We start from the raw sequence: 26,452 nt of genomic DNA on the forward strand, positions 1-26,452 counted from the left end.
CCCTTTTTTTGACCTCCCCACTCCCCTGCTCCCCTTGGTTTATCCCTTCTAACTTTCTCAGAAGGGTTAGATAAGAGTTTTATTTCCCAATGGATAGTATAGCTACTCTTCCCTCTCTGGGTTGATTACACTGAGAGTAAGGTTTGATTATTACCTCTTTATGCTCTCTTCCTCTCCTTCTTATAATAGTATTTGTCCCCTCTCCCTCCCATGCCCTCTTTGTGTGTAATAGAATATTCTATTTTCCACGCTGTGCCCTGTTGTGGGGTTCCTCCATTCGTCTGGACTTGTTTTTATGTCCCCTTGAGGAGTTTTGTGTGTTTAGGTCAGGAGAGGTTAAGAGCTGCTTCTTACTCTGCCGCCATCTTAACCCGGAACCTCCGCCCAAAAGATTTTTGCTCAAGCCCTTAACCTTAAACTTGTGTGTGTCTACCCACCTCATATATGTTTCTTGTAGACAACATATGGTAGGATTTTGGTTTCTGATCCACTCTGCTGTTTGCTTCTGTTTTATGAGCGAGTTCATCCCATTCACATTCAGAGTTACAATTATCAGTTGTGCATTCACTGACATTTTTGTATCCTCCCCTAAACCCACCCCTGCTTCTTACACTATTTTCTTTTAAACCAGTGGTTTGCTTTGAGCCAGTATCCCTTATCCCCTCCCTTGATTGACTTCCCTTTCTGCCTCCTCCCTTGTTATTCCCCTATTTTTGTTTTTAAAGGCCTAATGAATTCCCTCTCCCTTCTTCTCCCCTCCCTTTTTTACCTCCCCACTCCCCTGCTCCCTTTGGTTTGTCCCTTCTGACTTTCTCAGTAGGGTTAGATAGAGTTTTTTATCCGAATGGATAATAAAGCTACTCTTCCCTCTCCGGGTTGATTACCCTGAGAGTAAGGTTTGATTATTCCCTCTTAATGCTCTCTTCCTCTCCTTCTTATAATAGTATTTATCTCCTCCCCTTCCCATGCCCTCTTTGTGTGTAATAGAACATCCTATTTTTCTTATTTACTCAGATTTTTCTTAGTGTCCCCTACTATTCCCCCCTCTTTGTCACCCCCCATGTCATCTTAGACCATTTAGTATCCTATCCTCTCCCTATGAATTATTCTTCTGGTTGCTATAATAGTGAATATTATAATAGTGAATAGAGTTCACTACAGAGAATTATACATAGCATTTCTCCACCTAATAATACAGATAATTAGATCTTATTTAAGCCCTTAAAGAGTCAAGTTTAAAAGATTATAAGTTTTCTTTCTTTTCCCTCTGTTTCTTATTTACCTTTTCATATTTCTCTTGATTTTTGTAGTTGGGTATCAAACTTTCCATTTAGTCCTGGTCTCTTTTGTGCAAAAACTTGGAAATCTTCAATTTTGTTGAATGCCCATACTTTCCCCTGGAAGTATATAGTCAGTTTTGATGGGTATTTGATCCGTGGCTGAAGGCCCAGCTCTCTTGCCTTTCTAAATATCATATTCCAAGCCTTGCAGTCTTTTAGCGTGGAGGCTGCCAGATCCTGTGTGATCCTGATTGGTGCTCCTTGATATTTGAATTGTCTCTTTCTGGCTTCTTGTAAGATTTTTTTCTTTTACTTGAAAGCTCTTGAATTTGGCTATTATATTCCTTGGTGTTGACTTTTCTGTGTCCAGTGTAGAGGGTGATCTATGGATCTTTTCAATGTCTATATTGCCCTCTTGTTGTAGAACTTCAGGGCAATTTTGCTGAATAATTTCTTTAAGTATGGAGTTCAAGTTTCTATTAATTTCTGCCTTTTCTGGAAGACCAATGATTCTCAAATTGTCTCTTCTCGACTGGTTTTCTTGGTCTGTCACTCTCTCATTGAGATATTTCATATTTCCTTCTATTTTTTCAGTCTTTTGACTTTGTTTTATTTGTTCTTGTTGTCTTGAGAGATCATTAGCTTCTAATTGCTCAATTCTAGCCTTTAGGAACTGGTTTTCGGCTATAATCTTTTGGTTTTCTTTTTCCATCTGGTCATTTCTGGTGTTCAATTTGCTTATCAGTTCATTTGATTTCTGAGCCTCACTTTCCAATTGCAAAATTCTGCCTTTTAAGCTGTTATTTTCTTGCCAGATCTCTTCCATCTTCTTCAACATCTCATTTTTGAACTCTTCAATAGCTTGTGACCAGCTTTCATTTTTTTGGTAAGGTTTGGATATGATTACTTGTTTGTCCTCCTCTGTTGTCTGGATTTTCTCTGTGTAAAAGTTGTCGAGTGTTACAGAGTTCTTCTTGATAATCTTTTTCTTCTTCTGGAGTTCTACGGTTGCCATCCTTAGCCCTGCCCCTTTTCAGCTTTGTCTTCACACTCAGGGTCTGCCTGCACTTTCTAAGCTCCCAGGAGCTCCGGTCTCCTTGTTCTCAGAGTCAGGTCTCCTGGTAGTCCCTAGTCTGCCCCTCTGCCCGAGGCTCCTTCAGCAGTCTCAGGGGCTGCTTCCATAGCCGTGCTCCAGTCTGCTCCGGGTCCTCACTGGAGGTCCAAGCCTGGGCTGGAGATCTTTATTCAAGCTTAGGGCACTGCCTTCACCCACACAGATGCTAGGGAAAGTCTCTGCATTAGAGATCTTTATTCTCACTTAGGGCACTGTCTTCACCCACGCAGAATCTAGGGAAAGTCTGTGGGCTGGAGATCTTTATTCGCACCTGGGGAGATGCCTTCACCCAGGCAGACGCTTGGGAAAGTCCCTGCGTTAGAGATTTTTGTGCCGGCCCAAGGCAGTGCCTTCACCCATGCAGACGCTGGGGAAAGTCCATGCGTGCCCCCCTGCCACTTGGGGTCCCTCATCTTGCAGCACACAGGTACAAGCCCTGGGGCTGCTAGTGATTTACTGGTTGCCCCAGTCCTTTTTTCACTCTTGTGCGTTGGCCTTGGCGTTGTGTGAGGTGTGTGGTGTGGGGGGTGGTGGAAGGGCTTCTTCCTCTCGTGTTTTAGTGAGAGCTGTTTCACCCCTTTATAGCGTGGAGATGCCCCAATTCTGCATACCTTCAATGCTGCGCCCTGTTGTGGGGTTCCTTCGTTCGTCTGGGTTCGTTTTTATTTCCCCTTGAGGAGTCCTGTATGCTTTGGTTAGGAGAGATCGAACAGCTGCTCCTTACTCTGCCGCCACCTTAACTGGAAGTCTATTTTCTTGTACAATTTCATGGGCTGTCTGAAGTTTCTTCAAGTTTTTGTAGACCCCAAGGTAAGAACCTCAGCTAGAGAATACAGTCAACTAGATTCTTCATTCCCTGAAACATCTGAAGTCTCCTCTGCAACAGACAGTGATGAGAGATACTCTACTGGTCCAGTACAGACAATCAAGGGGCAACTAGGTGCTGAGAGCACCAGACCTGGAGTCAGGAAGACCTGAATTCAAATCTAGCTTCATATACTTACTGCATGTCCCTTGGCTATTCACTTAACCCTGTTTGTCTCAGTTTCCTCATCTGTCAAATGAGCTGGAGAAGGAAATGGCAAACTACTCCAGGATCTTTGCCAAAAAACTCCACATGGGATCAAAAAGAGTCAGAAACGCCTGAAATGACTGAACAACAAGAGGCAACTAACCTTGAGATTTAGCTCAGGTTCAACAGATTGGAAAAATGGACCCAAAGAGGTGGATTTGTCTAAGGTCACTCACCTAGCAGAGAGGCAAAGTGTCATGGTAGATAAATCCCTGAACTTGATTTGGGAGTGATCTGGATTCAAGTTTCATGGTCTCAAAGCACTGAGGATGTGACACAAGGCAAATGACTTAATCTACCAAGCCTCCATTTCCTCCTTGGTAAAAGAGAAGTAATAATAGTCCCTCCCTTTCTGGGTTGTTGGAAGGATCAAATGGATAATTAGGTAAGGGACCTTGTAAGCCTTAAAGTGCTATGAGTCAGCTTTTGTTATTACTGATCCTATTGAGTTCATTAACATAGAGATCTCCAGGTAAGGAACTACCTTTAGATACTTTCTCTTCAATTTATAGTTTTAGGGAGTTGCCTAGAACACTTTAAGGTCACGCTGACAGGCCCTAGGTCACATAACCAGGAAATGGGGATAATTAATTTTTCTAATAATAACAGACAGCAAAGCCAGGATTTGAACCTAGGTCTTGTGATTTCAGAGCCAGAGCTCTTAGGATTCATAATACCAAACTGGATGACTCTGATTGTGTGGAGGAGAGGAGGAGCATTCTTGGCTTCTCTTTGGGGGTATGGACTGCCTTCCAGGCTCCTCTCTAGACTTTCTCTGCCATCCCATAGAAACTCCTTCACCCTGGAAGCTGACTTTACACTTTGAAAGTCACCTTCACCCTTTCAGTCTCACTCATTGCCAGATTCCTTCCAGAATCTCCATTTTAAGGAAGATGCCCAGGGAAGTCATGTTTTCTTTCCTCTTCAGACCACCCTTCTGACTCTCCACATTTCTTTTTCTGTTATTCTCCTGTCTGCAGTACCACCTCTATCCTCCTTCTTCATTTTAGCTTCCTCTCATGAAGTACCTTCTGCCATTAAAAGATGTTTCTTGAGGTCAGGGATTGTCTTTCTTTTCCCTTATATTTTTATTCCTGGTGTTCAGCATGATGCCCAATACAACTAGACTTAATAATTCTTACTGACTTGATTTTTCACCAAAGACTCATGTCACCCATCCTTTTTTTTTTTTAATCTCCCCTAGGACCCAAGTCTTCTCCCACTCCTACCCCATTCTCTTCTGATTTCCTTCATCACTGGCTATTATCTTGGTTCTTCCTTTTACCTGTCTGACTGTTCCTTCTCAGCCTCCTTTCCTTTGTGTGTGTACCCAACACTGTGTCCTAAGACTTTTTTGCTTCCTTCTCTACATTTATTCACTTCCCAATCAGCTCTATCACATCTATGCAGATGATTCCCAGTCTTAGTCTCTCTCCTGAGTTTTGGTCTCAGATCTCCAGCTGCCTAGTGGACTCTCTGGGGCAATTTACTGTTGCCAGATCTTGTCATTTCTATCTTTACAATATCTCTCATATATATCCCCTTCTCTTCATACAGTGGCCGATCTGGTACAGGCTCTCATCACCTTGAACTACTTGGAATAGCCTGCTGGTTGGTCTGCCAAGGCTAATTTCTCTCCTGTCACCCATCCATCCTCCCCTCAGTTGCCAATGTGAACTTCCTAAAACACATCTGATCTGGTCACTCTTCATAAACTCCAGTGGCTCCCAATTATCTCTAGGATCAAATATAAAATTCTTTGTTTGGCATTCAGAGCCCTTCCTGATCTGGTTCCTTCCTATTTTTCTAGTCTTTTTTTTTTTTCAATTTAAATTCTTACCTTCTTAGAATCAATACTGTGTATTGGTTCCAAGGCAACAGAGAGGTAAGGGCTGGGCAATGGGGGTTAAATGACTTGCCCAGGGTCACACAGCTAGGAAGTGTCTGAGGTCAAATTTGAACCCAGGACCTTCCATCTCTGGGCCTGGCTCTCAATCCACTGAACCATCTTAGCTGCCCCCTCTTTTTACATTTTACTCCCTTCTTTGTATTCTACTGTCTAGTCATACTGATTTTCTCATTTTCTCAAAAAAAAAAAAGGAGATAGAGATCTCCTGATCTCTCCTGCCTTTTCACTGACTGTCTGCTATGGCTTTCTCCCCTCTATCTCCTGACTTCCCTGGCATCCTTCAAGACTCAGTTCAAATCCCACAATCTCTCTTATGAGATCTTTTCCAGTTCCCCTCCTCCCCCAGCAATTCCCTCCAAGATCACCTCCCATTTATACAGTCTCTGTCTTGGGTTTGCTTATTGTATCTCCCACTAGAAGGGGAGCTTCTTGTAAGCAGAGATCCTGTTTCTTGCTTTTCTTTGCATCACTAGCGATTGGCACATTGCCTAGCACAGAAAAGGGGTTTCATAAATACATGTTGACTATTAGACTGATTCTTCACCCCTCCCTCCCTCCTTTCCTCCTTCTTCCAGAGCCAAGGAGTGACTCAAAATGGATTTTCCCCAAATTCCTATCCAGGGAACTCTAGGCCAGCTTTCCCCACTTCCCCCTTTCTCCTGGCTCCCCCATATCTCTGTGGATCACAGTGCAGCTGGTTACCCTGGAGATAATCAGAAAGGCGCAGGCAGGCTGGAACTCTGAGCAGATTGGGAAGGGAGGGCTTGGGAGCTGCAGAACCTTCCCACCCAAACCGCCCACAGCCAAGGCTTGTCCTAGCTGCCCCACACAGGTTTCTGCTCTGCCTGTTGGTCCCAGGGCCAGCTTGCCTTGCTAGATCCTCAAAGCAAATACATTCCACAAATATTCCCAAGTGTCTGCTGTGTAACAAAGCATCCTCAATCTGCATTCTGGAGGGCCTGGCAGCAGCGTGGAGGAATGGTCCAAACGCTGGACTCCAGACTCCAATATTGAGGCTGAGCCTAGGTAATCATTTAATTTTCTGGGCTTTGGTTGCCTCACCTGCAAAAAAAGGCAGTTGGACTGGGTGACCTTAGGGTGATGGATGAGGGCTGGACTCAGGTGAAGCTAATAACTGACTGGTGTGGGCATGCATGGGTGGGCACCTTGGACCAGCCAAACCCAGATCTCTTTGAGAGGTGTCTCTGGGAATAATGCAGCTTGGGTGATCTGCAGTAAAGTAGGAGGGACTCAGGATTCTCCAAGTGGGTCTAGGGGAGGGGTAGAGGAATGGGGAAACTGTGCCAGGAGTGGTTTTGCTGTTGGACAGGGAAAATTCTTCTTCCTAAGCCCCTTTAGAAATGTATACCAGCTGGTTATCACAATAGGGGCACTTCCATGTAAAGTTAGCACACGAAGTCCCAGGGGTAGGAAGAGCCCAGACTTTCCTTATCTTCCCCAAGATCCCACAGACTAAGGGTTCATTGGAAGGGGGAGAGGAGACCCTGGGTCAGCCTTCTAGAGTTGATGGTAAGGATCCAAGGTCATAGAAGAAACCAGGGCTCCAGCAGCAGGATGGCCAGAGAAGGGAGACATGAGAGGAGAGAGAAGGAAAACTGTGGAAGGGATGGAATAAGGAACCTGGACAGGACAGGAAGATACTTGGACCAAAGGAATATATAAAACTGTCTTGCCCAAACTTGGCCCTGGTTCTAGCCAAGCCCCGCTTCTCCAAATGCTCCTTTCCTGTCACAGATTGTCCATTTTTTCTATCCCAGGAATCCAACCAGGCTCGGTTTTCCCTGGCCCCCTCCCTCCTCCCCTTTCTCTCTATACTCTAATTTCATTCTCTTCTCAGGCTCTGTGTCCTTTATCCTGAGGTCACCCTGATGAGCCACAGAAGATTCTGGGAGGTTATAGCCCCTCACAGTTCTCTAGTTTCATTATAGGAAGTAGAGTCGAACCTCCCCTGGTAGATAATGGGGCCTATTCCTGTGGGAAAGTCTGTGGGACAAAACTTGACTTTTTATTTTTCCTGGGAAGAGAGAATGAAGGGAACAGTAATGACCTGAAATACTGGACATTGTGATGGTTGATCACCATAGGAAGACTAGGCAGACTCCCCAGAATTTATCTGGGTGGTTTTTTTTCCCACCCTTACCTTCTGTGTCTTAGAATCAATACTAAGTATTGGTTACCAACTGGGGTAACCAGTAACTGGGGGTAAGTGATTTGCCAAGTGTCACACAGCTAAGAATTGTCTGAGGCCTAGAACCTCCTGTCTGGATCTCAATCCACTGAACCACCCAGCTGCCACCTTGGTTTGCTTTCAAAAGACAGTTTTATTCCCTTTTCAGGGCACAGGATATGAGACACGGAGAAGTGGACACTAAATGTCAAGAAACCAGAGAAAGCTAAATCTCAGACAAGAATTTTATGTAGGAGATGGGGGTTAAGAGGAAGTTATGATCATGCAATGTGTTCTATAGCTGGAGGAGGGAGGGATTCCCCCACCCACTGCAGGGGAACACCAAGACTCCTTCCCTGCTTTTGCTTCTATTCCTCTTCTCTCCTCCTGCTTCATTCTTGGGAGGCTCTGGAGACGATTCATCCAGGTAGCCGGGAGTCAGTATTCCCAGAGGGTGGCATAGGCAAGGGACTCTCCATCAGCCTTCAACATGCCTGATGAGGCTCCTCGAAGGTATTTGCCATTTTTGCCTCTGATGGCCACTCGGCCCCGCTCCCGAAACTCAAAGAAGAAATCTTCTGACCTCTCGCCATCACTGCACACGTTGCTGTTGCTGGATATGTACCAGAACTTACCGCCTCTGCCTGAGGGTGGAGTGGGGGGGGGCAAGAGGGTCAAGATGAGAGAGATTCTGAGGGTTCCCCACCTCCTGCTTTTGGCTCCTTTCTTCCCTTTCCCCCAGACTTTCTTCTTCCCTTCTCTCCCAATCTGGCTCTCCTCATCCCCTATCCCTCAAGTTGCCTTCCCCTTCAGAGCACTGATGAGCCCGGGAGATGAGCCTGGAGCTGTCTGGGCTTAGACTTGAGGACTGTGAGGCTCTTCCTGGGAGCATCAGTTACAAGGTTCTCCATCGCCCCTCTCGCCCTATCACGTTCCTCATTATCCCTAGTGCTCCTGAGAGGGGCTTTTTTTTTTTTTTTTTTGGTATGGGAGTGGGTTTCAGGTGGAGCCTTTGGGAATGTGGAAGAAAGAGTTGTATAATTCCCTTCTGTGGCAGGAAGGGAACCAGGCCCCTCTTGCCAGGCCCTAACCAAGTATATCATTCACAGCTAGGTGAGATTAGGCTCTATCCTAATCCTATCTCAGCCCCAACCCCTTTTCCCCTCCTAGGTTCTACCCTTATCCCTCTTAGGGATGGAGGCAGTAACTTTGCGTTAACAAAATTCCAGAAATAACTATGAGGATATTCCCTCTCTATTTCTTCCTACCAATACCTCTGGCTGGTTAAGCTTTCCTATAGTGGTTTGATTTGATGTTCTATATATATATATTTTAAAACCTTTGCCTTCTGTCTTAGAATCTATACTGAGTATTGGTTTCAAGTGGTAAGGACTAGGCAGTTGGGGGTAAGTGACTTGTGCAAGATCAGACAGCTAGGAAGTATCAGATTTGAACCCAGGTTTTCCTGTCTCTAGACCTGCCTCTTTGTCCACTAAGCCATCTAACTGCCAATTTGATGCTATATCATATTTGACTGGCCAGATGATTATTGACAAACACTGGTAGGTGGCACAGGACTAGTAGATGTCTACTCCATTTCCCATTTCTTTCCTAATGTTTCCAGAAAACACTGGGGTAGGAAGAGGAGGGCAACAGCCTGGCTGTGATTCTCTAAGAATGCTACAGCAACAATAGAGACAACTGCAGATTCCTCAGACTATCGATTGACCTCTCTCTTACCATATTGTCAGAACAGAATGGAGAATGGGAATGGGGGCAGTGAGGGCAGATAGGGAGACTTCCAGCTATCATCAGATCCTTTGGGATTGTCCCAGGCCCCAGTCAGATCCCTACCCCTGTTCCCCACCCCAAGGCTGCACCTCGGATCTGGTAGGCGCCATCGCTGAAACTGATATGGAAGACATCATAGACGGATCGATTTGTGTCAAGCAGATTGGAGTTTCGATGGTGGCAGACAAAACCATCATTGCCCCTTAACACCAAGATGGGTCGGTTGATGAGCTTGATAATGAATTCTTCATCCTTACCTGGGCCAAAGAAAGGAGGATGCTATGGGGCCTTGGGATGCCTTCCCTTGCAAACCTCCCCCCTCTCCCTTTTCACTGATCTATCTTTGTGTGTGGTTTGGGCTGAGGTAGGTGCCTTGGTGGAGTTAAATAGGGGAGGGAAGGGAAGGAGAAGGGAATAAGCATTTTATATATTGCCTGCAATGTGCCAAGCACTGTGCTAAGTGATTTACAAAATATCTCACTTGATCCTCAAACCAAGCTTATTATTCTGCATTTACAGTTGAAAAAATGGAAGCAAATTGAGGTTAAGTGACTCCCCCAGGACCACACAGCTAGTGTCTGAGGTTGGATTTGAACTCAGATCTTCCCCTCAATGAGATTATATATACTAACAGTGTTCTTGGCAATAAAATATAACCTTCTTGGGGGGCAGTGTCCATTTGACTTTTCTCTTTTTAGCAGCATTGTCCAGCAGAGCATCACACATACAAGGTGATTAATAAAGGCTTTTAAAGTGCTCTATCCACTGGATCTGTAATCTAGCTGCCTCTATATTAGTAGGTAGATGTTCTTTTCTCCTCTATTGTCCAACCTCCTCCCAATCATCTGTTATTGCCTGAATCTTGAACTTGGCATTGCTAGGGACTCTAAAATCTGCAGGCTTCCCTGCTCTTGCCTGGACCTCCTGGCCTGGAAGGTACTCACCAATAAAGTCACTGATGGCTGCTAGATGCCCATTCTTCTTTGTGCAGATGTAGCGCCCGTTGCTTGCCTTGAGTGCTATTCGTCGGCCTCGCCATTCGATCTCAAACATGGTTTTGGCAGCACTAGGGAGTGGGAGGAGAGGGGTCATTGTGGTGTGTGTGTGTGTGTGTGTGTGTGTGTGTGTGTGTGTGTGTGTGATAACTATTCACCTGTCCTACCACCCACCTAGTCCTGCTTTAACTGGGGGCTCTATTTCATCCCAGGGAAATCAGAGCAGGTCCAGGGCTAATCCAGCAATTTGAAAATCATTATATCAGGTAGAGATGGGGGATGCCTCCCTAAATCAAGTGTTTTTAACCTTTTTTTGTGTCATGGTTCCTTTTGGTGGTCTGGCAAAGCCTATGGATAGAGTATCATTTTATGGTTATGGATAGAGCATCATTTTAAAAGGCAAAAAATAAAATTTACAGAATTACAAAGGAAACCAATCATTCTGAAATATAATTATCAAAATATATAGAGATTCCAAGTTAAGGCCTCTATCCTAAATTCAGTATGTCCTGAGAATGGAGCTATCTCACATATGGCTCTTTCCTCTACCTTTCCTCCTAGATCACAGCCCTGAACTCTGGAATCAAACCCAACCTTCTTATTTCCTTTGGATTCAACCACTCTACCTACGTCAAGGGGAACATAAGAGAAGGCTCTGTCTATCCTCATCTGTGGTTTCAACCCCAGGTACCTACTCTTCTCCAGGCTCCTCATACCCCTTGGAATTGCCTTCCTCTTGACTACTCTCCTGTACCCCTCTCCCCAGAGTTGCTTTTTCTTCTCTAGGTTGGGGCACCATCATCTCTTCTACCTCACTTAAGTAATGCCTTGGACCATAGAACACTGGCACACCACTGGATGGGCCTACTTAGCAGAGGTTTCAGAAGAAAAGAGGGAAGTGGTAATTTAGGTCAGATGGATGCTATTGCTAAAGGTGTCAATATTAAGGGCAAGGCTAATGGTGATAGCGGTGATACTGATAATTATAGTTGAGATGGTGGTAGAGAATATGAAAGTGGTATAATGGTAATGTTGATTGTAATGGTGGTGGTGATGGTAATGGCGATGACAATGATGATGTTTATTTGAAGATAATAATCCTGGTGACTGATAATAGAGGGAATGATAATATGGCTAGTAACAATGATAACAATGAATATAATAGTGAAAAAATAATGGTGGTGATGGTGATAAAATTATCCCCCTCTTCACAAGGCATTTTCTAACTTTGTAATCTCTTGAGCACTTCTCTCCACTCACTCAGCTTAGTTCAAGCCCTCATCTCCCTTTACCTAGATTGCTTCAACAGCCTATTAATTGATTTCCCCCACTCAACTCTATCCATCTCCACTTTACACAATCAAATGAATTTTCCTTAAGAGTAGATTGGCCCATGTCACTCATATACTTAACCAACTCCAACTGACTTCCTATTCCTATCCTATTCCCTGTCTAGCTTGGCAAGTAGTGGTTGGCTGGACTTTACTGACTGATGAGGAGTGGGAAGGAGGTGGTGATGGGGACCATGCTAATGTTTATGCATACAGTGAGTGTGATATGATGGTAGTTACAGTAATGGGGATAATGTCGATGGTGGTCATGGATGGGTGTGATGGAGATGGTGATGGGGAAAGGGAAGCTGGGCAAAGCCAGGAGGAGGTAGGGCTGCTCACACTTGTGTGGCAATAGACTGGATACCCCCATGAGTGACCAGGGTCCAGTAATCCCCAGTGTTGGAATGGAAAATACACTTCTTGGTCTCACGGTCAATTTGCATCTGGAATGTCTCATGGTCCAGCTCTTCATCCTGATTGGCCGAGACGTTGATCCCTGAAATGAGGAAATGGGTTAGAGGGGAAGGAAAGAAACTTATCTTAATTGAACATGTGGTAGGGAAGGAAAATTGAGGTCAGAAGTTCTAGGGCACCCCCGAAAGGGAGGAACAGGATGGATAGAAGGAGGTATTAATCTTGCCCCTGACATAGGGAATGAGATAGAACATAGAAACCTTACAGAACCCCCTCTTAACCAGTGGGTGTCATAATCAAATAGAAATGGGAGCACTACACCAAACATAAGGATCCCTGCAGGCAGCCTATTGACTTAGAAAATCACATAATAACATTATGGTCTATTTTTAAAAAATCTATGATGTTAAATATTTCCCCAAAACATTTTCAGTTGGTTAGCTGTACTTGGAAATGTGCTGGGATGCCCTGCTCTTGACCACTGACAGAGCTACCAACCTTTTCTTAAAGGGATCTGGGAGCTGGCACAAAGAAGCAAGGGAGGAATAGCCATTCAAATCCAGTTTGATGTGAGAAATGGACTTAGTGCCCTTCCTGGGCTTGATTTCTCTTCCCTAAATAGTCAACCAACCTCCTTCTGTTGCCCAGAAAATCCTCTGAATCATCACTGCTAATTGGAAGGCTAAGCTGATAGCTGTCGTTTCCATCTGCCCATCAGATGGAGTTGAAGTCCCTATTTATAACTCACCCCTTAATCAGCTTGGGTTAGACACAGCAGGGGCCTCTGTCCTTCCCAGGGCCTCTGTGTGGGGCATAGCCGGCAGCCTCAGTTGGGTCCTAAATGCCCAAGTCCTTTGAGCTTCAAAGCTTAGCCCGCTGGCTCCCTACCTCCCCTCCTAGGAGCCTGGCTGAAGGGAACCAGTCCCAGAGCTGTGCTAGGGCCATGATGGGGGTTTAGGGCTATAACAAAGGGAGAGGAATTTAGTGGCAAACTGAGGGGGAAGGAGCGGAGCAGAACTGGAAAGGGAACAGTCGACTAGAGCCCCTTAGCCCACCCAGACGCTTTTAGTGCCTCCCTTCCCTACCTCCCCCCAAACCTAGAGTCAACCCAACCCCAGGCTCTTCATCTCAGACCAGACCCGGTTACCATGGCAACTCGGCAGCACTCAGAACCTTGGCAGATCACAGAGACTCCCTTGTACCACCTGCTTCCCACGTGGTCCCGCGATGGGTAACGGGCACATGAAAGGAGGGAGAAGCCAGGAAGAAGAGGCAGCTTTGACAACTGCAAGTAAACGCCAGCCTATGCCTGCGGATTACACAGCCCTCCAGGAGGATTCACTAGGAGTGGCCCTGGAGCTCCTTTCCTTAGACCAGGGAGACTTCGGCCCACAGGCAGTATCCATTATGCCTCCTCCTGGCCAAGAATCCTGTCTTCTTCCTCCATACACTGCAAGCATGCTAGCTCGAGGGGCTGACAGATAGCCACAATTCACAAGGCTTTGAAGGCGGGTCTTCTCCCTAAGGACCATCGAGGGCTCCATGGGAGGGTCCATGGGCTCCATTGCCATCCTTGAGAGGCAGCTACATGGGGCAGTTAATATGTGAAATATGGAGCCTGCCGTCAGGAAGACTTGAGTCACTTAATAGCTGTGAAACCCTAGAAAAATTACTTTCTCCCTGCCTCAGTTTCCTCATCTGTAAAAATGGAGATGTTAGGGGGCAGCCGGGTGGCTCAGTGGATTGGGAACTAAGACTAGAGATGGAAGGTCCTGAGTTCAAATATGACCTCAGCCACTTCCTAGCTGTGTAACCCCCCTGGGCAAGTCACTTAACCTCCATTTCCTAGCCCTTCCCACTCTTCTACCTTGGAACCAATATACAGTATTAATTCTAAGACAGAAGGTAAGAGTTGTTTTTGTTTGTTTTTTTTTTAATGGAGATGATAGCACCTGCTTTCCAGGGCTGTTGAGAGGATCAAATGAGATATTTGTAAAATTTTTGCAAAGCTTAAAATGATATATAAATGCCAGCCATTAGTATTGTTGTTGCTGTTCTTAGATGAAATTGAGGAAAACTTCTGCGGTGACCCCTCAATCATTTTTCACTTGTGTCCTATTCCTTGTGACTCCTTTTGGGGTTTTCTTGGAAAAGATACAGGAGTGGTTTTCCATTTCTTTTTCCAGCTCATTTTATTGCTAAGGAAGTGGTGGCAAAAAGGATTAAGTGACCTGCCCAGGGTCACACAGCTGGCAAAACACACAGACCAGGATGGGTAGGTGAGTTACAAGTTATATCATGGGAGAGAACATCAACATAGATGAGACAACAGATCTCCTGAAGGACTGAAAATTTTGCAACCTGCAAGGAGTATAGGAATCCAAACTTGCTCCTGGCCAATTGTTGGGTGGCTCATCTATCTGGGAAGGGAAGAGAGAAAGAAGTGCCCTGAGCGATCTAGATATCCCTTGTTCTGCCAGCAAGGCTGCCCCACTTATGTCCCTGGAATGGAAGGAAAGGAGGACTTTCAGGTCACATTCTAAATTCTGGTGGAAGCCCCCTACTCTTTGGCCTTAAGGAAGAAGCTCTTAATCTGGAGTCCACAGATTCCCAAGTGCCACAAGAATAGATTTCAGTGAGGTCTATTGTGGATGGCCAAACTGACCCTTGCCCAAACCTACAGGCTGTGTGTGTATGTTAGATAAGACCCCTTGCAAGTTGAAGTGTGTATCCTAGATAAGACCTTGTATACAACCCACCCAACGGGCCCCTGCTCGAGCCTATAGACCATGCCCTTAGAGTGATAACCACCTTTGCTCTAAATCTTGCTATGAACTATATAAAGGGTGTTGCGAATTTACTCAGGGGGGGAGACCACTCCTTTCGGTCTCTTCCCCCGCGTATGTACGTGTGTAGCTTAATAAGGCTCTACTCTCTGTGTATTTTGCATCGTCTGTCTTGTTTCCTTTGGCTCACCCAAAAAAGGACCCTAACATATGGGGGCTTGTCCTCTTGGGAATACGCCCTAGGAACAGCAGACGGAGAGTGGAAGCCACCCTGAGTGAGCCTGGGAACTCGATTGGCTGAAATTCCGGAACCGGTATCTGGAGGTGAGGATTGCCTGTGTGACTGGATGTGTGTCTGCTGAGTGACTGGGTGCCTTGATGGCAAGGAAAAACAGCCCACGCTGTGCATATGGGTAGCAGGGCGTCCGCCTGGCCGGGGATTATACGGCCCGCCTATGCCTACGCACCGTGGTCCATCTCTGGCAAGAGGTGAATACCTAACCCGAGAGGGGGTGGTTGACTTTGGCTGTTTTCCTTGACCTGTTTCTGAGTCCGGACCCGAAATTATCACGTCTCTGTTTCTCCGAGAGGAAAACGGCTGAGAAATCGGGGAAGTGAGTGCCTATACCTTTTCCCTACCCCTCCTCTCTTTCCCCTCCTCCCCTTCCCCCCTTCCTGCTCAGGTTCGGTTCTGGCCAAATTTAGCTGTGTCACGGGTTCGAGTCCCGTGAATCACGAGTTGCTTCCTTTGCTCCCTGGCCAAAGAGTCTTGGGGGTAAAAAGGTTCGAGTCCTTTAGGGTTACCCCACCTGGCGGCCAGGAATGCGCAGGAGTTTTTCTGCGGGTGGAAGCCTCGTGAGACTACAGGTTCGAGTTCTGTGGCGTGCAGGATCGAATCCTGCGGGCGGAAAAGCACTAAAACCGCCGAAGTAGAAAGAGGTTCGAATCCCCTGGAGAAATTGTGGGTTTGTAAGATTAGACACCGAGGGCTGACTGAGGGACGCCTTACTCAGTCCTGGGTGGATGAGGGACCTGTGGCCTGGCTGGCCCTGGCCTTTTGGGGCTCCCCGTTCCCTTCAGAAGGCTCAACCGGAGGTTGCTCCCCACAGAATTTTTCTTGACACTACGAGGTCTCTTATCTTTCTTTCCTCCTTCTTCTCTCCCTCCCCCTTGGCTCAAGTCCTCGCCCTTGCCCTAGACAAAGCAGCCTGTGACGCATCTGAAAGCAAGGGACAGCCCAACCCCTCAGCACCACCAGTCCTCCCAGCCCCAGAGGAATCTTTGCTGGACCTTCCCTTATCTCCCCCTTACAACACCCCAGCTCCCATATACCCTCCCCCACCGGGGGAAGCCCAGGCAGCACTTCCTGCCTGGGCAGTTCCCCCTGTTTTATCTTTACCTCCCCAGCCCAGCGGACAAGGGGCCGCAGCCCTCTTGCTCCCGAAGTAGGCCAGTTCCCTTCCTCCACAGTGGCCCTGTCTGGACCGTGGGACCCATGGTCCCAGATGGGCTAATGGTTCATCAATACTGGCCGTTCACCTCCTCTGTTTTATATAATTGGAAACATCAAAATCCCCCTTTCTCAGGAGAGTTAGGGGACAAGGAAGTCAGTTCAGCCAATCAGATGGCTGATTGCTGTACCTAAGTACCCTCAATTGAAGGGGACAGTGTGCTGCAACTGTTTTAATGAGCTTTCTCCCAGCAAACATTTCTTTTTTAACCATGGATCCTAAAGAACTGATTTTTTTCCTTTTAAAGCATGCTTGTCATAAGGTTGTATGTTTTTGTTTATTGTTGTCTTTGTCACAGTCTTGTCTCTATGTATTCTTAAATTGGACATTACAAAAAGAGGGGGAGTTGAAAGATTGAACTTCCCACAGTCAGAGATCCTCAGCAGAGGACAAGAGCAAATATCTGTTCAATGATTTTTCCTCTTTCTCCCTTTGGATGGGCCCCCAAAGGAGTGAAAAAGAGAAAGATTCAGAGCAGAAAAGGAAGATTTTACTCCACAATTGGAAGCATTTTCACTTAAGATTTGACTTTAATGGTTGGGGATGGCTAATAATGTTGATATGGTACAATGTAATTTTATTTTTGTGGTAACTGTTGTCAGTCAAATGTGAAATATTTATTGAACACAAAAAATCATGGTTAGAAGTTTGTTAAGCCTTGGTTTTTACTTTGTAAAAGTTATTCAGATAAAGTTGAATGTTATTATTGAGAACTTATTCTAGAATTTAAACTTGGGATTTTTCAAAATGAGATGTTCTTTTAATGTATATGCTGTCAGAACTAACAACAAGTAATCATATGACACACAAGAAGTTTTTAAAGTGGTTAATCTATGCATGGGTTTTAATAATACAAGTACTAAAATTTGGAAAAGGTGGAATTTCTAAATAGTGTTATATTTGACTAGGGTTGTATGAATTGTTTTTAGGAAATTGTGATCTAGAGATTAACATGTATTTAGACTCAAATTGCTAGAAAGTAATGATGAATGAATACAAAATATATATGCATTTGGACTATAAAGAGAATTAAGTTTTTCTACCTGAATAGGTTAAGGTTGTATGATGTACAAACTGTATGAAATTGACAAGAGAAAATTTGACCGGCCCAGGAACCTTTCCTCTTTTTACAATAATGGTAAAGGAAGAGAAGCCAGAGGAAATAAGAGTAATTGATAAAGAAATAATAGGTGTGAATTCTAGAACAAATGATAAATTAGAATAATATTGATGGAATTCAATCAGTTATGCAGCAATGCTTTGAGGTAAAAAGAAACTAAACTGGAGGTTCTATCTTGTTTTAAACAGAGGTTTAAAAGGAATAAGAGCAAATACTTTGAAATTCAGTTGTTTACATACTGAAAGGTTACTAAAGGACTTAAAGTTGTTTGGGAGTTGTGGAATTCAAACTAAAGTTTGTTGAAAATAATTTATTATGAAGATTTTGGTACTTGCTAAATTTTAAATTGCAAGTGATCTCACTTGGTAAAGAGAGATAAGAGACAAGGTTGTTAAGTCATAAAAACCTAAATCAAGCTATTTAACTCTTCCTTGCAAACAGGAAGGAAAAGAGAGAAATACTTTTAATTGTTCCACTTTGATATTTAGGAACTGATATAGCAGCACAGTACATAAGTAAGATCTTAAAGAGTTTAAAGATGAGTATATTTTAATTGTATACTTCAGAGGGTTTAAGGAGATGTTCAAGCAAGTAAAAGTTGATAGAAAAGTCATGGATATTTTGTAAAATAGTTTTTGGTTTTTTTGGCAGTACAGTTGTTATAAGGGTGCAAATGGTGAACCCCTGGGTTCGGGAAGGAGGCCCTTCTCAGGGATGAGAGAACTCCAAGCTTAGCTTAAAAGTATCTCTTTCAAAGAGTGTGGACATGACTCCTTGCACTCAGGCATTTAGTGAGTGAGGGGTCAGTCTGAGATCCTCTGGACTTAGGCTATCAAGATGTGGCCAGAGTTGTATCTCTTTTGTTACAGGGGAAAGGGAATTTCCCTGTTCACAGCCTGTCTGAGTTAAGGGGAGGTTCCTTATTCACAGCTTGCCTGAGTTAAGGGGTGCAGGATCCCTGCCATCTCCGCACAATGCCCAGGTTAGTCTCAAGAAGATTGTTTTCCTCCTTATTTATCTTTCCATCATAAGAGGTTTAAAAAAATATAATAGGGTTAAGTGTTTAAATTGATCAAAAATGTTTTTTGGGGTTGTATTATAAGCAGCCTGTTTGCCAAAAGGCATGCTTTAAGGTTTATAGTGCTTAAAAGATTTCAAATCTTGTAATTGAAAATAGACCCTACATGCTTTATGATATTCCTCTAAATGTGACTTTTATGTAAATTGTTGCTAAAACATGTGCTTTAAGTATTGTTTGAATGTAAGCAAAAGCTTATTGTAAACCTGACTGTACCATCGGTTTTGTTCAATACTTAGTGGTTACCTCAGTTTACCAATTTGTACTATGAACTGAATCTTATAATGAGCACTATGCTAAAGGTGCAGTGTCTCAATTCTTGGGAGTTATTGATTAGCATTTGAAGGGATACCAAATGGTATGTTTATTTTTGTGATGGTAACAGAGAGCTAAAGGAAAGTGAAGAGGTATTAAGTGTCTTGAGTATGCAGATTTGTGACAGGTAAATGGAAGTTGTGTTCTGCCTTTTAAGCAGAGGGTTTGAGGGGAAGAGAAAGAGAGGAGGAGAGATGGAAGAGAACAGATATGGAGGTGAAAGACAATAAATAGATGTTCTACTCTTATAATTGGATCCTTGATCTAGGGATAATTTCTAAAATTAGTGTATATGGTGTTGGGAAAAATCACAAATGATTCTGGAACTCTCTTGAAAAGTTATACTGAAGAGATTCCTGTCTGGCTTGTCTTAGTCTTTCAGATGGCCCAGGTACAGGAGACGATACAGCCCTGATTTATATTTACTGTGGAACTACTCAATCCAGCACTCCTCTTCCTTAATTCAGGTTTTGTGACTGGAGTGTGATATGTTAGTTATTGCCAAAATATGTAAGAATAACTGATTGATCAGCCTGGTAGGGATGTGAAAGGCTTGTTTGAGGGTATGGAAACTGTTTCAAGACTGCTGCTTAGCAGAATTTCTCTGAGCTGTAATGGAAAAGACTTGTCTTTAAGGAAGGAGAAGGCTTCTGAGATCCAATGATGACATATTGCAAAAGACAGAGAATGTTCTGTGATGGTTAGAGAGGCAATTCTAGGACTCAACCTGGACTGGACTTCTTCTGACCATCCAGGCTACTAATGCTTGAGTGACACAATGATGGCATGAGCCAGTGACAGCTTTGGCCTGTACGTGGAGCCCCTCACTATGTGTCCCTTGGAACGTGAGGAAATGCTTTTCTATCTGCCTTCCCTTTTGGAGCAAGTTCCTATAATCAGCACTTAATGCAAGTTGTGAAATTATTGTTTCCATCTCCCCAAACAACCTATTGGGTTAATAATTAAAAATTATCAAATTGTTAGGGAACACACTTTGAAGAGTAGGTGATTAATGGAAGCTTTGCAAAAGGATATTTTTTAACAAAAACATCACATGCCAATTCTGCAAACAACTTAGGGATCGAATTTCCTAAAAGGTTCAATTCCTGTCAGAGAATAATTTTGGGGGATAAAATCTATTGGCTAAGATACCCAAATGTTAATGTTTAATATCAGTTTCTAATGTGCTAATTTTTTCCTTTTGTATCTGGTGTTCTAGTTTTTGCCCCAGTCCTAGGTTCTATCCTTCTGCCTTAGGGTGACCTGTCTGTCAGTCTGGGGAAACAGTCTCTGGTCTCCAAGCCTTCAGGACCCTGGCATTCGCTGCAGAGGTGCCCCTGAAGACCCTGTGCCCACAGCTCCTCCTCTTGCTCCCCCTCTCAGAGCTGGACTTATCAGGGACTCTCTAAGCATTTGGAGGAGGGGAGGGGAGACGGCATGGGACCTTGTGGGACATTGTACCCCAGAGACAGCATAGAACATTGTACCCCCATAGTGAAAAAGTTTCTCTTCTCAGACCTCTTGTACTTTTCCCTACATCCTAAATGCTCTAGTTAGATTTGTGAAGAACCGCCTAAATACCATACAGGTACTAGTTCTTCAGCGCCAGCACCAGGCGATTCCCCCTGACCCCTAGACCAAAAAAAAAAAAAAAAAAAAAAAGTGTGGAATGTGGATGGCCAAACTGACCCTTGCCCAAACCTACAGGCTGTGTGTATATGTTAGATAAGACCCCTTGCAAGCTGAAGTGCATATCCTAGATAAGACCTTGTATACAACCCACCCAACGGGCCCCTGCGCGAGCCTATAGACCATGCCCTTAGAGTGATAACCACCTTTGCTCTAAATCTTGCTATGAACTATATAAAGGGTGTTGCGAATTTACTCAGGGGGGGAGACCACTCCTTTCGGTCTCTTCCCCCACGTATGTACGTGTGTAGCTTAATAAAGCTCTACCCTCTGTGTATTTTGCATCGTCTGTCTTGTTTCCTTTGGCTCACCCAAAAAAGGACCCTAACACTATGAATTTGGATTGGAAAAAAGCCACATCTTGATTTTCACTAACCATAGCTAGGTGACACAGTAAATAGGGCACTAATCCTGGAGGCAAGAAGATCTGAGTTCAAATATGGCCTCAGTTTTCTTTCCTTCTTTCTTTCCTTCTTTCCTTCTTCCTTCCTTCCTTCCTTCCTTCCTTCTTTCCTTCCTTCTTTCCTTCCTTCCTCCTTTCCGTCTTTCCTTCCTTCCTTCCTTCTTTCCTTCCTTCCTTCCTTCCTTCATTCCTCTTTCTTCCTTTCTTTCCTTCTTTCTTTTTACTAGCTGAGTGACCTTGGGCAAGTCACTTATTTAGCTTCGGTTTGCCAATTTCCTCAACTGTAAAATGGGGGAAAATAATAAATAGTACCTTCTTCCCAGGGTCATTGTGGATCAAATGAGATAATATTTGTAAAGCAGTTAGCAAGTGCCTGGCACATAGTTGGAGCTTAATAAATAAATATTTTCTTTCTTCCACTGATCTGTAATTGAAATTTAACATTTCCTTCAGTTATTAAAATATGAATATATAATCATATATACAATATATAATAAATATATAACAAAGAAATATAAATAAAATATATAATTCTGAGAAGAGGTCCAAAGGCTTCACAAGACTGCCAAGGAAGTCTATATCTCCAAAAAAGTTAAGAACTCCTATTCTAAGGGTTAGATGAGACAACCTGTTGGGTTTTGAGTTTCAGTCCCATCCCTGGGCCTTACTAACAAGTCAATTCATCTTTCTTTAGTCCCAGGCAAATCTCAAGAAAACACCACAAAAAATGAAGGTTGTAATCTACAGAAAAATTTCCTTCATGGATGAAATAACAGGGCTTAAAGCACTTTATAACCCTGAGATATTGCTTAAACCTTAGCTATTATTATTATCCTATGCTCATCACTGCTTCCTATTGAGACCTCAATTTTCTTGTAGGCAACTGCTGACACAGTGACAAATCCAGCCTCATTGACAGTTGAAGGAATGGAAGCAAATGAGGTTAAATGACCTGCCCAGGGTCACAGGGTTAGGAAATGTATGAAGCCTTTGAACTCGGTTCTTCCTGACTCTGGGGCTGGCTCTTTATCCACTGTGTGTGACCCTAGTCAGGTCACTTCTGCCTCAGTTTCCTCAACTGTAAAATGGGAATCAATAGCATTTTCTTTCCAGAGCTGTTGAGAGGATTAAATGATATTTGCAAAGTACTTAGCACAAAAACAGGCAAATTGTAGGAGCTATATAGAGGCTTGACCATCACACAAAAAGGCTAGTCAGCCTGGGCTTGCCCAAAACTGTGTCAAATCACATTATCTAAGAGTTGAGAGGGACAGAATCTCCACTACAACAAAACACCTGCAAGCAGACATTTCAGCCTTTGGGCTGTTTAGGGGGAGTCCATTCCCTTCAGAGGCTGACTATAACAATAGGAAGCATTTACAAAGCAATTAAGTGCCAGACACTGTGCCAATGGCTTTACAATTATTATCTCTTGTGATCATCACAATAACCCTGGGAGGTAGATGCTATTTTTGTTGTTTAGTCCCATCGAACTCTTTGTGACCCCATTCGGGGTTTTCTTGAAGTGGTTTGCCATTTTCCTTCTCCGGCTCATTTTACGGATGAGAAAACTGAGGCAAATGGGGTGAAGTGACTTGCCCTGGGTCATCCAAGTCTTCCTGACTCCAGCCTGGGCATTCTGTCCACTCTGCCACCTTGCTGCTCATCACTCTGACCCAGGTTCCTGCTTTGTCATAGCCTAGTCTTCATGACCTCGTTTGGGGTTTTCTTGGCAGAGACATTGGAGTGGTTTGCTATTTCCTTCTCCAGAGGAAACTGAGGCAAATAGGATTAAGTGATTTGCCCACAGTCACCCAGCCAGGAAGTGTCTGAAGCTAGATTTAAATTCAGGAAGATGAATCTTCCTGACTTCAGGTCCAGCACTCTACCCTCTTCGCCACCTTGTGCTGCCTCCATTTTAAGTTTCATCTGCATTATTAACACTTTCTTAAACCTAGATAACTGATAAAACAACAAATCAAGACCCAATTTGTAGCATTGGCAATTTTTGAGGTATAAGGCTTACACTGAAAATTTAAAGACTGGCTGACTGTCCCAAACCTCAAGTTGACTCCAGCATCCTCCTGCTTCTGGGAAATCAAGGAGCCCTTTTTGGAGGAAGCTAGATCCTAGCCTAGGGAAATGTGATGCCCTGGAGCAGACCCATCTCTTTCCACTGATTCTTCCTCCCACAGGAAACGACTCTGGGGTCAATTCTTACTGGACCAGATGAGGCTTCACTTGGGAGTGACACCTCTGGGGGTGCCAGGAATGTGGACAGCCACATAAATGCATTAGGCCCCATCTAAGAGAATACCCAACAATTAGAGCTACCCAAGAGAAGAATTAAGGCAGCTAGGTGGAGTCACTGGTGGATAGATTTGCCAGGCTTGAAGTGAGGAAGACTCTAGTTCAAATATGGCTCGGACACTTCCTTGCTGTGTGACCCTGGGCAAGTCACTTTAGTCCTGTTTGCTTCAGTTTCCTCATCTGTAAAATGAACTGGAGAGGGAAATGGCAAATCACTCCAGTATCTTTGCCAAGAAAATCCCAAACAGAATCACAAAGGGTCAGACATGATCAAAACTACTGAACAACAACATAGGGTTGTGGTAAAGTTCAAATCTAAATGAGATGTCTTTTTTGTTGTTGTTTGTTTGTTAGTTTGTGTTTTTTGGGGTAAACTGCAGGACAAAAAAAGCTATTTCTAGTCTCATGACAGCTGTGGGTTATGGACCCCTAGGCTCAATGGTAAATGTTTAACAATTAGATTTCAAAGAGAAAAAAAAAATGTATACATGACACACTTTTAAGTTTAATCTTCATGATTAACACTTTCTCCTTCACTTCCTTAAGTCTGAACAACCAACAAAATGATTCATTGAGCCTTGACTTGTGATTCTGGAGGTATAAGGATTCATGCTGAAAATGTGAATAATCCCAGGATACTTTTGTCTAGTTTGCATTTTTTTTTTACTCCTTACCCATTGGCAAAGAATTGGAAATTGAGGAATGGCTGAACAAATTGTGGTATTTGATGATGATGGGACACTACTGTGCTGTAAGGAATAATGAACTGGAGGATTTCAGAGAGAGCGGGGAAAACCTCCATGAACTGATGCAGAGTGAAATAAGCAGAACCAGGAGAACATTAATCACAGTAACTGCAATATTGTGGGACGATGAAATATGGTAGACTTGGCTACTCTCAGCAATACAATGATCCAGGACAATTCTGAGGGACTTAGGACAAAGAATTTCACCTCTAGAAAAAGAACTGTTGGAGTTTTCACTGTAGTTTATTTGGGTTTTTATTTGGGGGTTTTTATTTTGTGTGATTATTCTCTTTCAAAAATGAACAATATTACAAAAACAACAATGGAAACATAATTTGCATGATAATATGTGTATAACCCAGATCAAATCACCTGCCAGAACAGGAAGAGGAAAGGGAAGGGAAGTAAATAGAAGGGAAAAAGATAAGTTTGAAGATATAACCTGGGAAAACTTGTGTGGAAATCTGTTATTACATGTAATTGGTAATTAATAAATAAATATTTAAAAATCAGATCAAATCCTTATTCATGGGGGAAGCTAGGTGACTCAGTGGAAAGAGAACCAGGCCTAGAGACAGGAGGTCCTGGGTTCAAATTTGCATGGTAAGGGTCTAAAAAAAACCCACCTTACCTGCAATCTTAGAATCTATACTAAGTATTAGTTCCAAGGCAGAAGAGTGGGAAGGGCTAAGAAATGGGGGTCAAGTGACTTGCCCAGGGTCCCATAGCTAGGAAGTGTCTGAGGTCATATTTGAACCTAGGTCCTCCAGTCTCCAGACTGGGTACTCTATCCAGGCCTGGAACTCTTTCCCTCCTTGTCTCTATCTCCTGGCTTTCTTCAAGTCCTGCTTCCTCCAGGAAGCTTATCCCAATCCCCCTGAATGCTAGTTCCTTTCCTCTGTTGATTATCTCCCATTTGGCCTGTCCATAGCTTGTTTGTACATAGTTCTATTCCATGTTGTCTCCCGTATTAGACCAAGTTTTAAGACAGAAGAGTGGCAGGGGTTAGGCAACAGGGGTCAAATGACTTGCCTAGAGTCACACAACAAGAAAGTGTCTAAGGCCAGATTTGAACTCCTGACTCCAGGCCTGGTGTTCTATCCACTGTGCTCCCTAGCTGCCCCCTCTGAACTTTTTTTTAAAAGATATTTTATTTTACAAATTACATGTAACAATTTTCCACATGAATTTTCTGAAATTATAAGATCCAAATTGTCTGTCTCTCTCCCTTTCTTCCCCCTTCCCAGAGATGGCAAGCAATTTGATCTGAATTTTACATGTATTATCATGTAAAACATATTTCCATATTGGTCATTTTTGTCTGTGAGTAATCTTATAAAACCAAAACCTTAAAACATAAATCCAAATAAGCAAGTAAAAAATTGGATGTTTTCATCTGCATTTATATTCCAACAGTTCTTTCTTTGGAGGTGGATAACATTCTTTGACCTAAGTCCCTCAGAATTGTCCCGGATCATTGTATTGCTTAGAGTAGCTAAGTCTATCACATCAAATGAGAGATTTTAAAAGCATAAAATAAAATACTCAGGATTACCAAGGAAACCAATTATATTGAAATAGTTATCAAAAAAAGGCTTTTTTTAAGTTTCTGGACTCCGGGTTAAGGACCTCTATTCTTAGTCGCCATTGTTGCCATCATCATGGCTGACATTTATATAGCAATTTAAGTTTTGCAAAGTGAAAAGTACATTATGAGATCATTCAAGTGAGAGCTTGTTTGATTTATTGATTCATTCGACAAACATTTAATTAAGTTCTTCCCTTGTATAAAGTACTGAGATGAATCAGATCTCATGCCTTCCAGCTCCATTCTTTGATTCCAGAAATGGTTCCTAATTTCAAAGAAGGGAAAGCTGTTTACTAGTAAAAGCTTACTAAAAAAGATTAGGCCCTTTCAGAGACTGAGCACAGATGATATAAGATCTAGAGATGAAAAGAGACTCCTTCTAACTTGGCCCCAGTTTCCTCTTAGGTAAAATAAGGTGGTTGCCAAAGAGGAAGAAAAAAAAAGAGGAAAGAGTCCTGTGTGTACAAAAATATGTAAAGCAGTTCTTTTATGGTGGCAAAAAACTGGACACTATAGGGGTCTATCATTAATTTGGGAATGGTGGGGAAAAAATTATCGTTTTAAAAAAAGGTGGGAGGTGGGCTCCAATGATTCACTGGTTAGAGAGCCTAGCCCAGAAATGGGAGATCCTGGGCTCAAATCTAGCCTCAGATACTTCCTAATTGTGTGACCCTGGACAAGTCACTTAATCCCTATTGCCTGGCCCTTGCCACTCTTCTACCATGGAACCAATACACAGCATTGATTGTAAGATGGAAGGTAAGGATTAGAAAAAAAATATATACATATATATATATATATATATATAT

The 26,452-nt window shown here is 43.4% G+C and overlaps 1 protein-coding gene across 1 annotated transcript in view; it reads right to left on the reverse strand.

Annotated features, from left to right (window-relative positions):
- Nucleotides 1-8,001: 8,001 nt before the first annotated feature.
- Nucleotides 8,002-26,452, reverse strand: part of FSCN2 (fascin actin-bundling protein 2, retinal) — a 23,993-nt gene continuing 5,542 nt past the window's right edge. Inside the window, exons 2-5 of the mRNA XM_044674168.1 lie at nucleotides 12,023-12,179; nucleotides 10,299-10,420; nucleotides 9,444-9,611; nucleotides 8,002-8,207 (exon numbers count right to left, since the gene is read on the reverse strand). Coding sequence (XP_044530103.1) covers nucleotides 8,002-8,207; nucleotides 9,444-9,611; nucleotides 10,299-10,420; nucleotides 12,023-12,179 — 653 coding nt within the window. The remainder of the gene's footprint in view (nucleotides 8,208-9,443; nucleotides 9,612-10,298; nucleotides 10,421-12,022; nucleotides 12,180-26,452) is intronic.

The sequence above is a fragment of the Gracilinanus agilis genome, chromosome 4 (assembly GCF_016433145.1).
Source record: "Gracilinanus agilis isolate LMUSP501 chromosome 4, AgileGrace, whole genome shotgun sequence".
Lineage (NCBI taxonomy): Eukaryota > Metazoa > Chordata > Mammalia > Didelphimorphia > Didelphidae > Gracilinanus > Gracilinanus agilis.